Source organism: Sander lucioperca, chromosome 4 (assembly GCF_008315115.2).
Source record: "Sander lucioperca isolate FBNREF2018 chromosome 4, SLUC_FBN_1.2, whole genome shotgun sequence".
In the NCBI taxonomy this organism is placed as follows: Eukaryota; Metazoa; Chordata; class Actinopteri; order Perciformes; family Percidae; genus Sander; species Sander lucioperca.
In genome coordinates, this window is record NC_050176.1 from 22099674 (window position 1) to 22116827 (window position 17154).

The 17154-nt window shown below is 41.8% G+C and overlaps 1 protein-coding gene across 1 annotated transcript in view; it reads left to right on the top strand.

The window, feature by feature from the left end:
• The window catches only part of akt3b (v-akt murine thymoma viral oncogene homolog 3b), a 31394-nt gene extending 18440 nt beyond the window's left edge, over positions 1-12954 (top strand). Inside the window, exons 7-13 of the mRNA XM_031302705.2 lie at positions 235-303; positions 1169-1291; positions 1479-1607; positions 4195-4409; positions 5255-5342; positions 8415-8517; positions 12477-12954. Coding sequence (XP_031158565.1) covers positions 235-303; positions 1169-1291; positions 1479-1607; positions 4195-4409; positions 5255-5342; positions 8415-8517; positions 12477-12562 — 813 coding nt within the window. The 3' untranslated portion in view covers positions 12563-12954. The remainder of the gene's footprint in view (positions 1-234; positions 304-1168; positions 1292-1478; positions 1608-4194; positions 4410-5254; positions 5343-8414; positions 8518-12476) is intronic.
• Positions 12955-17154: the final 4200 nt, after the last annotated feature.

Below are 17154 nucleotides of genomic sequence, written 5' to 3' on the forward strand. Positions count from 1 at the left end.
GACACACCTGTGCTGCTGTGAATTATTAAGTTGGAATAAATAAATATAAATAAAGAGAAGCAGCTTGACTTCAAAGACTCTCTTGATACAGGTTGTGCAAAGAAGGAACGATGCACTGAATTCAGACCGCAAAGCTTCTGCTCTTAAAAAATAAATAAATAAATGTGTTTGAAACAATCGGCTAAGTTCTGCTGAGTTAAAAAAAAAAAATATATATATATTTTGTTGTTTCAGTCTCTGAAGTACTCGTTCCAGACTAAGGATCGGCTGTGCTTTGTAATGGAGTACGTCAACGGAGGAGAGGTGAGACATCAATGAATCTCTTTTTTTTTATGTTTTTGATGCTGGCAGATGTTCTGAAGTTATTTCAAGAACTATTGAAGAATGAAGTCGAGTGTGATTCAAAGAGCTTCAACTGAAAGCAGTCACTCCTGTCGATGTGGTCTTATTTGGAGAGTTGTAGGACTGGAGTGGGTTGTCAATTTATCAATTTGAAGGCATCAATGGCACAAAAGACCAGAGAGGGATGCAAAATATCTTCAGAAGTTATTTTATTTGGATGTAAGTTCAGTCAGAGACACTTTTGCACTTTGACGCATTTTTACAATTGGTTATAGTTTTTTCTGTGTGAAAAAAATGTCAGCAAAAACGTTCCTTAGCAAAAAAACGCCAAAAAAGGTCACAAAAGCATCGGGGAAAAAACGTCTGAAAAAGCGCCCAAAAAACATTGGAAAAAACGCCAGAAATGCAAAAGAAAGTGGCAAAAACATTGAAAATAGTGCCCAAACAAAGTGGCAAAAAGGTTGAAAAAAGTGTCAAAAATGTCAGAAAAGGCGACAAAATGTTGAAAAAGGTGACAAATCTAGGTGGGCCAAAATTGATTGAGCACCTTAATTGATATACGGGCAGGATCAAAATCGAGGGGCCAGATTTAACAGCCAGCCTTGAGTTTGCCACGTGCTTTAAGCCGTCTTCAATGATCGGAGAGAGTCTAAGTCATTCTTCTGCTGTTTTGATGTCTTCTGCTACATCTCAGCCCCTCCTGGGTTCCACTGCAGAAAATAGCAGTGGTTTTGATCTTGATTACTGGTCTCTTACTGGATGACTCAACTTAATACAACAGACACGTCTGAGGTGTATGAACTTGTGTTTATGTATTTCTCTGCAGCTGTTTTTCCATTTGTCAAGAGAAAGAGTATTTTCGGAGGACCGCACCCGTTTCTACGGCGCTGAGATCGTCTCTGCTCTAGACTACCTGCATTCTGCCAAGATCGTCTACCGTGATCTGAAGGTAAACGTCCCCTGCTCTGTGAGAAATCTTCTCTTCTGAGAGAAATCTAATGTTTGAACCCTGCCCTGGGTTGGCAGTTAACAGTTTACCATGTAGAAACATACAGAAACACGGCCAGATTTTGCAGGTCAGAAACAAAGCGTCATGTTTTTTCTTTTTTTTTTATTTCTCTCGTCCTCCTCATCAGCTGGAGAACCTCATGTTGGACAAAGACGGCCACATCAAGATCACGGACTTCGGCCTCTGCAAAGAAGGCATCACCGACACTGCCACCATGAAGACCTTCTGTGGAACCCCAGAGTACCTCGCTCCTGAGGTCAGAGCTCTGACACACACACACTCACACACACACACACACACACACACACACACACACACACTAGCTGTGTTCCAAACCGTTCCCTATCACGGAAATAGTGCACTATATTGCAGAGATCTTCAACAGGGGGTTACTGAAGGGGGGGCCGACAAATTATTGTTCATTTTTTGAAAGTTTCCAAGAAAATTAAAATATCTTAATATGAAACCAACATATTATTTGCAATATTGTTAGCAAATATAAATCAGCTTCACAATTTGTGAAACCCCCACCACCACCACTGATGATAGGCTTACTGGTAGAGCTGGGCAATATATCGATATTGATATATGAGGCTAGATATCGTCTTCAATTTTGGATATCGTAATATGACGTAAGTGTTGTCTTTTCCTGGTTTTGAAGGCTGCATTACAGTAAAGTTTATGTCATTTTATGAACTTACCAGACTGTTCTAGCGGTTCCATTATTTGCCTTTACCCACATAGTTATTATATCAACATAACTGAGGATTATTTATCAAAAATCTCATTGTGTGCATATTTTGTGAAAGCACCAATTGTCAACCCTACAATATCGTCACAATATCGATATCGAGGTATTTGGTCAAAAATATATATGTATGGGGCAGCCTCTAGCTCACCCAGTAAGAGCGTGCGCCCCATGTTGGCTGAGTCCTGCAGCGGCGCAGGGTTCGAATCGGACCTGCTGCCCTTTGCTGCATGTCATCCCCCATCTCTCTCCCCCTTTCATATCTATCCACTTTCGAATAAAGGGAAAAAGCCCCCAAAAAATAATCTTTAAAAAATATATATATATGTATATATTATTTTCTCCATATCGCCCAGCTCTACTTACTGGCCCATAAGTAAGGTAGCCACTACAATCCACAGATACAGTTCATCCTAAGGATTCACTCTGCCACATTTTACATTAAAACATGATTATTTATAAAATCATGCCAGCAATTATTAGGCTATTTTAATAGCTTAGTATTGTATGCACTAAAAAGGTACGTATAAAGGCTTTAGGCAGTCCTATAAGTTATTGTAGGTCCAGTTTAATATGCAACTTAATTTTATGCAGTAGGGGGTCCCTGCTCCGTGTCTTTTTCAGTTAAGGGGTCCTTGGCTTAAAAAAAACGTTGAAGACCCCTGATATTGTCTGTTTGCCATTCTGTAGTGGTGTTCGAATCGTCCGCAGTTAATTTCATTCACTATATAGTCCACCGTAAAATACCCACAATGCACAGCTGTACAATGTAGCCTACATTTTACTCCCGTATACCCACAATGCAACCTGGTCGTGTTTTCCCAGAGGAGGAGAAGAAGCAGAAGCAAGTATTTTAGTTTCAGTTTGTTTACGTGATGCAGGGCGCGCCCGCCACCGTCACGCAAATCTACTGACGCAACGATGTGTTTTCAGTGTAGTGTCCGAAATCTGGTTTGGTCGTTCCCTATATAGTTCACTATTTAATAAACACTATATAGGGAACAGTAAGTGAGTGAATGAGGGAACGGTTTCGGACACAGCTAGTGACTATTGATAATTAACAACCAGAAAAAATAAGATTGGAAACTGTCACAAAAACGGTTTAGGCCCACACTGAGCCTTCGCGGTCTTCTGTTTTCGTCCCGTATGATGAAATCAGGAAAGAAATTGGGTTCTGTTTGTCATCAAGCAGCAACCACCGGGGCTCAACTTTGTGGAAGTGCCCCAAGGTGTAGTTCCTCTAATGGCGGCTAAATGTTTTCTTTACATCAAAGTAGAATGTCAGTGGCTGATTTCACTTCTTCTAATGCGGTTCAGGGTGGAGATTCTGAAAGTCGTTTTCCCATTAAGAGGACGTGAAAGCGGACATCAGATGCATCAGGGTCAGATATAGCTACGTGAGAAAGAAAAAAAAAGAGGCACAGGTCTTAAAATGGCCTCTTGGTGTTTTAATATGCAATACCGCTTGTAAAGTTTGTAATCTGCTGCCACAAAGCTCGATTGTGTGAGTCAGATGTCTGAGAGGACTACTCGGTATGTTTGGATTGTCTTTGATGCTTTTAGGTTGGAGTAAGTCCTCCTTTACAAATAGATGTTGTTTAGTTTTGTACAACCAGACTGACAACTGAAAGGGCAGGAAGAGGCCAAGACCCCTCTGAGCACAGTTGAATGAGAAGAGAAGAAAACATCATTGCATCAACGTCATTGGTAAAAGAAGTGTGTGCAGATATAAACAGGAACAGCTTCCTGTTTCAGTGTCAAGTGCAATATAACAAGCTGGAATTAATATTTCGTAAAAGCTCTCAAACTTCACAGTAAAAGAGAAGGTTAGTCTAAAACGCCATGGGGTTAGCCCTGTTGGACTATCAGCTGAACATATTATGGGCTGAGAAATCGCAGTTCAAACCCTTTTTTCAATCTAACCATCCCTTGTTCAAATAGTTATTACCGAAGAAAAGAAGAAAAGCATCGATATAACACGCTGAAAGTGTGATGTATTTTCAGACAGGGTTTGCCCTGTTTTGTAAGCTTTTAAGAGGGAATTGTGATAGAAATGCTGTCAACATTCTGGTTAAAGTGTATTGCGTGTTACCAGGTGCTGGAGGACAACGACTACGGGCGGGCGGTGGACTGGTGGGGCTTGGGAGTGGTGACGTATGAGATGATGTGCGGCCGCCTGCCGTTCTACAACCAGGACCACGAGAAGCTGTTCGAGCTCATCCTCATGGAGGAGATCAAGTTCCCGCGGACGCTGTCGGCCGACGCCAAGTCGCTGCTGTCGGGGCTGCTCATCAAGGACCCCAACAAGCGGTACACAGACACACACACACACACACACACACACACACACACACACACACACACACACACACACACACACACACAGTACTAAATCTATGAATGTCTTTCGCAATATGTCGCAGCCTTTCCAAATGTGTTCATTACGCCAGTTAATATCACAGTGATGATAAAAAAAAACGATATTTTGTGAAGCACACACACACACACACACACACACACACACACACACACACACACACACACACAAGGGCTGCACGACATGAGGAGAACATGCGATAACGTTGTTGAATATCCTGATAACAATATTACTTGTGATAAATAAACTGATTATAAAGTGTACTCAGTTCAGCTGCTTTCAGTATTCTGCTAAAATACATCAAATTTGCTTGTTTAAAACAATTTGAATTGAATGTTGAGGCCTCTCAAGATCCTGTCTTTGCTCAAAGTACAAGAGATAAAAAAAAAAGTGCTATCTGTCCCAGAATCCACCGGCTTATTTCACTATTTAAGCCGCCATCTTGATGTTGAGAAGAGAACAAAAAAAAACCTCCTCCTGATAATTGGTATTCAGATAAAGTGCTGTTAGACAAAAACCGGCTGGTGGCTGCTGTTAATTTCCCTCTCTGATTGTCCCGGAGGCGTTTTTCTGTCTCTAATGAAGAAAAGTGGAGAAAAGAGGCAACTGCAGCTTCAAAAAGAGCAAACCCATTCACCCCCCCCCGCCGAGTTATTTTTGGATCCGTAGCAGGTGGATATTCTGGGTCCGTTGATGGAGACTTTGTAAGAGCAGCGTTTTTTTTTTTTTATGTCTGACTTCAACGTCGTCTTGGTTGTCTCTCTCTGTTCTCTGACAGGCTGGGCGGCGGACCGGATGACGCTAAGGAGATCATGCGGCACAGTTTCTTTGGCACAGTCGACTGGCAGGACGTCTACGACAAGAAGGTGAGAGCAGGATTTAGCTGCTGAGGCGTCATCCGATCTTCAGCGGTAATTTTATTCCAACTGCGTACCTGAGATATTCTGGGATCAGGGTTACCTGATTTTTCAAAAGAAGTCTGGCAGAGATGTATAAATAAAAAAAAAAAAAATAGAATGGAAAAAGGAACAATTACCTCATCTCTATCTTATGTGAAGAACATAAAGCAGTCCAAACAGCACCAGGTCCTCCAAGCACACCGTCGTCCTGTTTTTGTCTTTGACTGTTACAGGCTACAGACTGCAGTCAGATTTCTTTTTGGGGTCAAGTGACCAGGTCAGACTTCTTCAGAAGTAGTGTGAACACTCAAATCTAGCCCAGATCAGATTTTTTCAAATCAAGATTTAGACCACTTCCATATGTGGTCCTGAATCAGACCTAGGTCTTTTTACGTCAATCTACCAATCTGTCAGTTCGTCAGAGTTATGCGGCGGCGGGAGTTAGCCCGACCCAGACAGTAAAATTAAAACCTCACTAGGCCTACAAAATTCAAAAGTCAATGGAGGGAGAGGGAGGTGTTAGACCTCATTAGTGTATACTCATTAATGTTACGGCTGCCATTACACAAACAAAATGCTGACTTCCTCCATAACCTCCCTAACTATAGTTCAACAGTGTGCTGCGTCTGATGTCATTGGTATTGGTCTTTTGATCATGCGGGTCAGTTCGAAACCGCAAACAGTTCACACTGGAATATGATATAGGCCACATTTTAAAAGGTAATGTCAACAGCCAAACTAATAATCGGATCTGAGCACAAAAAATCCGAGTTAAGCATTAAGACTTGGGGTGTGAACGTAGCCTTAGACTCCTCAGAGCCTCTCAGCAATGTGCAAGTCAAGGTTTTCCTTTTTTTTGCTGCATGTCCACATAGAAAGCAACGTGTTTTAGTCCTTCGCTGCTTTTACGCAGATTTTTATCAGCAGCTCAGTAAGTTTCAACGCCCATTTCCGGACAGATGGAGATAGTGGAGAGTATAGAGAGATAGTCATAATGATAAGTAAAATAATATTTGTTTAAAGAGCACTTTCTCAAATCTACATTACAAAGTGCTTCACAAAACAATAAAACAGACCAGTCATAAAATCATCAAAAACCAAACAAATAAAAACAGTTTGGTGTATAAAAACCTGTACAAAGAAGGTAAGAATCAAAGGAGGTTCAAGCTCAAATAAAATCAGGAAAGGCTCTCCGATAAAAGTTTGTTTTAAGGGGCGCCCGGATAGCTCAGTTGGTAGAACGGGCGCCCATATATAGAGGTTAACTCCTATATATATATATATATATATACACATATATATATACACACACACATATATATATATATATATATATATATATATATATATATGTATGTATGTGTATATATATATATATATTAGTGCTGTCAATTAAAATATTAATTAAAATATTTAATCGCGATTAATCGCATTAATGTCATAGTTAACTCGCAATTAATCACAATTAATTGCACATTTTAAAGGTCCCATGGCATTAAAATTTCACTTTATGAGGTTTTTTAACATTAATATGAGTTCCCCCAGCCTGCCTATGGTCCCCCAGTGGCTAGAAATGGTGATAGGTGTAAACCGAGCCCTGGGTATCCTGCTCTGACTTTGAGAAAATGAAAGCTCAGATGGGCCGATCTGGAATCTTCCCTTTATGACGTCATAAGGGGAAAGGTTACCTCCCCTTTCTCTGCTTTGCCCGCCCAGAGAATTTGGCCCACCCATGAGAGAGAGAGAGAGAGACATACAGTATTAGGGGACCACTAAGGTCTATATAAAAGAGACTTCAGATACAGTATTAGGGGACCACTAAGGTCTATATAAAAGAGACTTCAGATACAGTATTAGGGGACCACTAAGGTCTATACAAAAGCATCCAAAGAGCACCATGTCATGGGACCTTTAATCTATTCTAAATGTCCCTAGATTTCTTTTTGTCCAATTATTTTTTCTCATTTTAATGCTCTTATCAACATGGAAAAGTGGATCGGCTTGCTTTGTGCTTTTGTCGCCTGGCTTTGACGAGGGGGTGGAGAATTGACATCAGCTGTGTGCTTGGCCATCAGCTGTGTGCTTGGTCATCAAGTGGTATTTCAGACTGGACGTGCTGCGATGATAGCTCAGTTCACAACGACTAAACACAGATCACTTTGGTCTTGTCAATGGAACCATTTGGCAACTTTTTAAAAGTAAACTTTCCATTCAGAATCTTATTGGCATCCATTTCGGCGTCTCACGCTCGCCATCCACTCAAAACGTGACATTAGCCTACTACTCTTTGGCCGGCTCGCAAGCCCAAACAAGTGTGTGCGCCTTTTGTTTTGTTTCCGGTCTAGCTAGATCCGGTGTGGTGTTGTAGTTTTTCTAACGTTACTAGTTGTTGCAACAGCATGTGAAAAAAACTACAAAGTTTTCTATGCCAAAAATCTCGTGATAAAAAAATTGACGCCGTGAAAATGGGTTTGCGTTAACACTGTTAAAAACGCATTTAACTGACAGCACTAATATATATATATATATATATATATATATATATATATATATATATTCATCGACCATGCTCAGTATTTTTTAACCATCATGCACGTATTTGGCTGGGGGTTTAGGGTTTCTCCCTAAAACAAATACGTTTTTCAATTTAAAAAAAATGCAATTTTGCGACCAACCCAGATTTTGGACACTCACTGAAAACATCGTTGCGTCATTAGATGTCCGGTTGTTTGTGTGACGGAGGCGGGCGCGCCCAGCATCATGTAAACAAACAAACTAAATTACTTCTCTTCCGGGGCAAACACAACCGTGTTGCATTGTGGGATACGGAAGTAAGGCTACATTGTATGAACACTCAAATTAGCTGTGCGTTGTGGGTATTTTATAGTGGACTATATAGTGAATGAAATGAACCGCGGAGAATTCAAACACCACTACCAAATGGCGAACACACTATAAAGTGCACTATTTCCGTGATAGGGAACGGTTTGGAACACAGCCACTGACTCTGTTGCCTTTCTGCTTCCTGTCTTGTTGCAGCTGGTCCCGCCCTTTCAGCCCCAGGTCAGCTCCGAGACGGACACGCGCTACTTCGACGAGGAGTTCACAGCACAGACCATCACCATCACTCCGCCGGAAAAATGTAAGCACGCCTTTCTACGTCATGCACTCACCGACACCTGGCCGACTGATCAGGGTCCAGAATTAACTTTTTTTGTATGACTATGCAAATTTGACCAGCCATTCAAAAGATTACACCAGGGGTCTTTAATCATTTTTAAGCCAAGAACCCCTTAACTGAAAGAAAGATGGAGCAAGGACCCCGTACTACATTGCAAAAATGTTATTAATTTGTATAAAATTAAGTTGCATGTTAAACTGAGCCTACAATAACGTGTAGGGCGGCCTAAAGCCTTTATATGTACCTTTTTTTTTTTTGCATAGAATACTAAGCTATTAACATAATAATTGCTGGCATGATTTTATAGATCATGTTTGAATGTTAAACATACATGTGGCACAGTGAATCCTTATGAACATACCTTTGTGACTACCTTACCTATAGGCCAGTTAGCCTACCATCAGTGGGTCTTTTCACAAATATGGTTGTTAAGAGCCGTTTTCATTTGTTTTGGGTGTAGGACACAAATTGTCCACTGGTGTCACTAGTGTGCTTTTGAGTGATGTCTATTTAGGGAGGAACCTTAACAGGAACCTTAAGGTAACAGGGGGTACTGTTAATCGGAGGAGCACCAATAGTTTTTGACCGCATCAAATCGCTACACACCGCAAAGCTCATGTGGATGTGTAAATGTTTGTTGATGGAGCTTAATGGACACATGGATTCTTGCACGTTCATTCGAAGAACATTGTGATCAATAAATGTCCATCAAAACGTAAGCGATGACTATTGGAGTCTGTGATTTCAACAGTAGGCTACGGAGGTAGAAGAGAGCGCATCAGCTAGTTTACTAGCCATAGACTGTTCATTTCAAGTCCGTATAGCAGCCCCTCAGTGGCTTCAAGTTCAAAGCCCTGCCCTGCAGTAATATGAGGACCCCCCTAGGGGTCCCAGACCACCTGTTTACGATTCTACGCTGTTTTTTGGCTGGTTAGTGAAGCAGATCTACCAGCCACTTACATATTTCACCAGCATTTGGCTGGTAGATGTTGCTCATTTTGGACCCTGCTGACAGATCAGATACATCAGGCTGCTGCTGATGAACACCACATCTCTGTTAGTTCACTGCTAATGGGATTAGAGCTGCAAAGATTAATCATTTAGTTAGTCAGCTAGTCAATTAAACGCCAACTATTTTGATAATCGATTAATTGGTTTATGTTATTTTTTGTGGGGGGAAAAGTAAAATTTCTCTGATTCCAGTTTGTTAAATGTGAATATTGTTCTAGTTCCTTCTCTCTGTGACAGTAAACTGAATATCTTTTGTGTTGTGGACAAAACAAGACATTTGGGGACGTCGTCTTGGGCTTTTTGGGAAACACTGATCCACATTTTTCACCATTTTCTGACATTTTAGAGACCAAACAACTAATCCTTTAATCCAGAAAATAATCAACGGTGAAAATAAGCATTAGTTGCAGCCCTTAAATGTGATGGAGGCTGAGTATTTGACTTCTGTTGCGAATCTGCCTCCTGTTGGCCTAAAGGGGAACTTGGTGTCCGTGGAAACGCCTGAATCCTCTAGTCCTCCGTGGCTCTGGAGACGCTTTGCCAAGTCTGAGAAAACGAGCGTACCGATGTCGTCATTTTCTCAGTTTGACCCACAATTCAAAAAAAGTAAATCTATGTGAGTCCCTTCAACTTCACGGAAGTACAGTTTTAACAAGCTGTGTGTACCACTGCAAAATATTTCATTAGTTCCTTTAGTTTACTGGTTTTATATCAAAAACTTTCAGACTTTCAGAAACCAAAGCAACCTTTATTGCCATACCGAGTGCCGATTAGTTTTAAGGCATTTTGTTTTTAATTTAAAGTGCTCATATTATGTTCATTTTCAGGTTCATAATTGTATTTAGAGGAAGCCTGACGTGGTCATACTGAGATTCTAGTCAGAATATGAGTAATACTGCTCCATTGGGCTGTGATTATGGGGCGTGTTTCAACCGAACCAGGAAAGTTAATGCCTCTGCACTCAATTGGATAGACCTCCAACCAATCAGAGCAACGGAGACAGACGTCACAGAAGCTGCCAGTCAAAGACAAGCTTCGACAGAGCAAAGGCAGAGGCAAGACAGTTTCCGTGTCGTGCGGACGGGTGTGGCAATGTGTATACATAACGTGATCGCGGTTCTCTGTTCCTCTTTTAAAATGAATGCGCTGTCGATATCTTCTATAACAGACGCGATGGCGGAATCTACACATCTCAATTATCTCAATTCTCCAGCAGCAGCCGTCTTTGTTGTAAACGGTGACGTGGTTGATTACGTTACTGTTGATCATCTGTCCATCATCGTATAAAGCCCGCCCTGACAATTTGATTGGTCCGAACAGCTCTGGTTGGATCATAGTTGCTCCACAGCGGATCAAGTCCAGACCGAACTTCCCGACCTCAAATGTTGTGGGCGGGGCTAAGTTCGGCTGGCATCCAGGCTAATTTAGAGGTTGTACCAGAATAGGTTTACATGGTTTAATTTTCAGAAAACACCATATTGTTGTTGTACTGCACCTTGCTGCAGCTCCTCTTTTCACCCTGTGTGTTGAGCTCTCTGTTTTAGCTACAGAGTGAGACCTCTCACTGCTGTAACATCTTTGTTCGCACATGCGGACTCCCAACAAAGACAGGTGATCTGAATATATGAATGGGAATGTACACACAGCGTTTAGTTGTATGTTGTTATTGTATGACTTACACTTTTTGTATGCTGTATATACTGTTCATAACTATTTGTTTTTGTTTCCTGTAATAATATAATATTATAAAGTAGGGGCAGAGCTTTATAAGCATTATGCTTCTCCCTGCTCCTTCTCAAACTCATCCTTTTTGTTGTTTTTATCTGAAGTACCGTATTGACCCGAATATAAGACAGGGTCCCGTCTCTCTCTCTCTCTCTCTCTCTCTCTCTCTCCCCCCCCCCCCATTAAGATATCTGAATAATTGAGGCCGTACTATATGCGGGGTCTAGACTTTGAAACATCCACAACAACAGGTGGTGCCAAATGGCGGTAAACTGAACGTAACTCTCATAACAAGAGCCGTCAATTATTAAATTGAGATTCAAAAAGTCTTTTTCCAAAAATGAGTTTTGAAAAAGAAGGGGTCGTCTTATAATCAGGGTCGTATTATATCGGGGTCAATACTGTATGTTGATTGTTCGAGATAAATAAAAAAACGTTTACCCTCCTGTTCTCCTCGGGTCAAATTTGACCCCTTTATTAAAGTTTCCATATCAGAAATTTAGGCTAGCATCAACCAAATTGCCCCAAAATAACAAGGATGGTTTCATTCAACGCTATCCACGTAAAGTAAAATAAATGACTACTTTCATTGAATTTTGGGTCTTTTATTTAGTTCTATAGGATTTTATAGAACAGTATATCCTGACTAAACTTTGACATAAACCCGTCTGTGATGCACTCAACAACCTCTGATCTTAACTAGTCAAAAGAAATCACAATTTCTTTTTATCAACTCAAAAATTAGATATAAGTTCATATAAATGAGGTTCATTGACCATGAATTCCAAGAATAAGTGTAAAACTTGTGTGAACAAGTTGGTATTAGTGGTTAACATAATGGTGGTAGTGGGCAGGGTTCAAAATTAGCACCATCCACCAGCCAAATTCTGGTAAAATATGCAAGTGGCTGGTAAGTGAAGCAAATCTACCAGCCACAAAAGAAACAATGGTAATCTATTGAATGGCTGGTAAAATTCGAACATTCACTTGCCATTTGGCTGGTGGACGAAAAAGTTAATTTTGAACCCTGGTAGTGGGGGGAAAAAGCATTTAAAAAAAGGATAAAAACGTGGAAATAATCGTCAAAAAAAAGGGTATATATATTGACCCAGGAGGACAACAAGTTCATAGTTGACGGGACGACAACACCAGGGTTAAACTAACGCGTGTCTGTCTCTCTACAGATGACGAGGACGGGATGGACGCGGCGGACAACGAGCGGAGGCCTCATTTCCCACAGTTCTCCTACTCAGCCAGCGGGCGGGAGTGAGCGGCCCAGCCCCGCCAGTATCGTCCCCATTCGTGGCCATTTTGAGGAAAACACGTAGCCATTTTAGGAAGAAGAGAAAAAAAAAAAAAGAAATACCAGTCTCCCCTCTTTTTCTCCTTCTCTGCCTCCTCACAGACGGGGAAAAGTCTTTTTAGGGACTTTAAAAAGAGGTTTTTTTGCACAGTGGGATAGACTCCAGCCGGTCTCTCCCACACTAAAAAAAAAAAAAAAAAAAGAAAAAAAAAATTAAGTCTCGTACATTTTCAGCGCTATTTACTGCAGAAGGCAATGTTTTTGTTATTTATTTTTTCTCTCCGTCAGTATTAAGTTGTCGACCCGGGTTGCGTTCAACTTTTTAGTTTGGTTGGTTGTTTGTTTTTGCCCTTATTTTTTAAATTTCTTTCTTCGTCTTCTTTTGACTTTTTTGCACTTGGTTTGGAAGAGCCGTTTTAGGGAACAAAAAACCAAAAATGTTGCCTTACGTGTGCAGATGTTTCGTATCATACCGACAGGGTGGTTTTTTTGGGGTGGGAGGGTTTCGGGGGTTGTGAAGGGTCATTCTTAGTTGAGAATAAGTGCATGGCTCGTGGTTCACTCCCAAAAAAATACAAAAAAAAAATACAAAAAATGTTTTTTTCTTCCTCATACATTTGCCATGGCAGCGCACATTCCCCCCAATCCCATGGCGATGGAAACCACTGTCTACCGGTTAAAACAAACAAAAGACGGACCAGAATGGACGAGTCTGTATGAGTCCTTTTCATCGATGCAGTGTTATACTACTCTTTGCTCTCGTATTTTTATTTTTCTCGACCCATTGTGTTCTCGTTTTTTTTTTCTCTCTCTCTCTTGCGCTTCTACGTCTTAGTTTGTTCATTTTTTTTCTTTTGAAAACTAGGAAGAAAACACTAAACTGCCAGAAACTGCACAGTTCACTCAGGCGCCACAGAGCACAACCGCGTTCAAACTCAGCTAACCGCTCCAGCTTTCCACAGCCGGCAGGGGAACGAGGCCTTTTCTCTGCTTTCTCACCGCTTCTCCTCCTCCTCCTCCTCTGTTTCTTCACCTCCTCTTTTTGTTTCCTCATCGTAGCTGTAGGACTAGTGGAATGGGTGTTTACACAGGGAAATGTGGCTTAATGTATGTATGTATGTACTGTATGTATGTAAGTGGGACATGGGGGTCAACTTTATGCTGTCATAGCACACACACACACACACACATATATATATATATATATATATATTTAGACTCAGAAACAGGAAACAGCTGTGAGATCAGACTGAAGTCGGCAGTTTACTCCACACTAAAAATCAAATTTGGCGTTTTTTTGTAAAATGAGCAGAATATATCCGAAACACTCACTGCATCTACGTGTGTGTGTGTGTGTGTGTGTGTGTGTGTGTGTGTGTGTGTGTGTGTGTGTGTGTGTGTGTGTGCGCGTGTGTGTGTGTTCAACAGCTCCCGTCAGGTAACGCTGGACTCTGCTGCGAGTCAAAGCCAGTCCACTCAGAGAGGCAGTTCAGTTGTCCATCTGCAAATGTGTATATCCTCCATGACTCCTTGAACTGAGGACACGTTACACGCCCGGTGAAATATAAACCTAACCTGAAAGGCAGTCGAGTCGAGTCCTGCTATGGGCATTTAATGTTAAAGTTTCAGTGTGGCGGAAGACGTAAATGAAAAACCCTCCATGTTCCCGTGGCATGTTTGCAGCTGTCCTTCCTTCCGTTGAACGTCCGTTGAAATGACAGTTCACGTGTTATTTCAGGACACAAAGAGTTTTGGTTTTAGCTGCCACTCAGTGAGACAATCTGGGTCCTACGCTCTTGATACAAACTAATAATGTAAGAGACTGGAGAGGGTTATCGTCAGAGTTCAAATCGGAAACGAATGTAGGGAGGTGGGCGTTTCAAATGCAGTTTGAACGGCTAAAATCTGTTCAGTTTATTCAGTGATATTTGTGGACATACAGAGAGTTTGTTTGGGCGTTTTTCCTTTTTAGCTTTTAGCTGCTACTCAGTGAGACAGTCTGGGTCCCACGTTCTTGATATGAACTAAGAATCTTAAGAGCTTGGTAAGGGTTGTCTTCGCATTTCAAATCGCAAACGAATGAAGGGAGATGGGCTTTTCAAATGCAGTTTGAACGGTTCCAATCTGTTCGGTCACTGTGGCGATATCAACAGTCTTACGTCAAGGAAACTTGCCCGCAAATTTGAGGGCGTAGGTTTGAAGGAGTTTAAAGGTGCACTATGAGTTCCTGGCACCATGGTTTCAGCGCAATTTCATTTTTGTCTCAAATCGTAGGCATCTCTCCTTGATCTGCTAGCTGCGTGCCCCCTGAACACACCGTGAAAAAGCCCGGTCTCAGGAGACAACACAGGGGTCGTAGACATCAAACAAACACTAGGGGCACAGGCTAGGCACCAAAATACAACAAACCACATTCCAGCCAATCACCGACAAGATGGTTGGGGGAGGGGGTGGGGGTTAGTGACAGTTTGTCAGTTAGTCATGACAGTTACGGAAACATGGGGGGAGGGGCGAGCTTGCTCTGTTTTGTTTGGTATTCACTTTGAACGTCAACAGAAGTGACGTCATGCAGGAACTCATAGTGCACCTTTAACATAACATAACCCAGAGAAACGTACATGTTGAGAACGTTAAACCCTTTGAAAGCTTCCGTTAATGTGACATATTAAGAGGATATTAGGCTGAGGAACAAAGGACCCTGGGAACACAGACACGCTCTCGTCTAAATGTTATCGCGCTAACTTGACAACATGTTAAAGGAGTAGTTTAACTTTGAGAAATAGTTTTATTCGCTTTCTTGTCAAGTGTGATAGCGAGATCGATACCTCTCTCACGTCCGCGTGTAAACAGATTCTTTGTATATCTTTACAATCATTCCCAAGCAGGCCTGTCTAGTTGCACCATCCAAATCTTCTCCAAAACTTGACATTTTCAGCGTGTAGCCTGCTAGCTCGAAGTTTGTTGTTGTTTCCCCAAAGCAAAGTGGAGTTTAAGAACGGAAACACACACACACACACACACACAGAGCGTAAGGTGAGGGACAACGCGCGCTGCATGTCAGGCAATTATCCTGAAAATGTTCTTCTGTTAATCCACTACACTAAACACGACAAAGATAGATATTGGTTTGTTCCTGGTATCAAATTTGCGTTTCCTAGGATGGCGAGGGCTAGCCTGGTCCTACCAGACTCTGGTCCACTAGCCTGGTCCTACCAGACTCTGGTACATTAGCCTGGTCCTACCAGCCTCTGGTCCATTAGCCTGGTCCTACCAGACTCTGGTACAGAGGATCTGCTCAGAGCCACTCTGGATCATAACCAATCGCTAACGTTTGGTCGTGACGTCGGCTTAGCATCGCTAGCGATAGCCTTAGCCAACTCCTTCACCACTAACGGAGCAAGCTGGACTGAACTGTTCCCGAACCCCGTGGGGAGGAGGGCCACAACATCATGGCCACCAACTAAACTCAGCACAGATTGTTCTTGCTCGGGCTTTAACTTCTGGATATTCAGCAGCGTTGCAACAACGGACCGAATGGCTTCGCTCGCATCTTTCTCCGCCGCCATTACGGAACTACAACTCAAACTAGCGCACAACCTCAACGTCATCGTTCTCAGCCACTCCCTCTGTTCTCTGATTGGACCGGTAAAGATTGGCCGGAGAAAACCGCGAATATACCGCAAACCCAGACGGAGTACTGAAGGAAAATGAAAATTGAGCGGAAGTACGTAGGAGGGGGGAGCCAGGCTAGGCAAAGGAATGTCCCACATTACTCTGCCTCTGATTGGCTTACCCTGGTATCCTTATCCTAAACCTAACCAATCTCACTCCTCATGCCTAAACCTAAACAATCCAACTAACCAAGGCAACGAGTATTAGCCAATCACAGGCAGAGTAGGGCTGGACCTGCCTTCGCCGTCAGAGGAAAACGCACATTTGCGGACCCGAATGGGGCCGGATCCAGAGTATATTTAGTCTAATCGGGTCGCGTTGCAGATGAAAATAACTTTACTCCTGTTGGACCCGTGAATACCTACATGTACAACTACAACCAATGTTAGTCTAGAAATATGTCCACATAGTATAAGGCTACGTTTAGAGGTGCAACGATGAATCGATTAATCGATTAGTTGTCAACTATTAAATTAATCGCCAACTATTTAGATAATCGATTAATTGTTTGAGTCATTTTTTTATTAAAAAATCCTCTGATTCCAGCTTGTTAAATGTGAATATCTTCTAGTTTCTTCTCTCCTCTGTGATAGTAAACTGAATATCTTTTGAGTTTTGGACAAAACAAGACATTTGAGGACGTCATCTTAGGCTTTGGGAAACACTGATCCACATTTTTCACCATGTTTTGACATTTTTATAGATCAAACAACTAATCGATTAATCGAGAAAATAATCGACAGATTAATCGACTATGAAAATAATCGTTAGTTGCAGCTCTAGCTACGTTCACACTTGCAATCCCGGAAGTGGAATGTAGTCGATTTGGACTAAATTTATGGCAGTGAGTCCTGCCCCCTAGTGGTCAGAGAGAGAACCTTTGATTC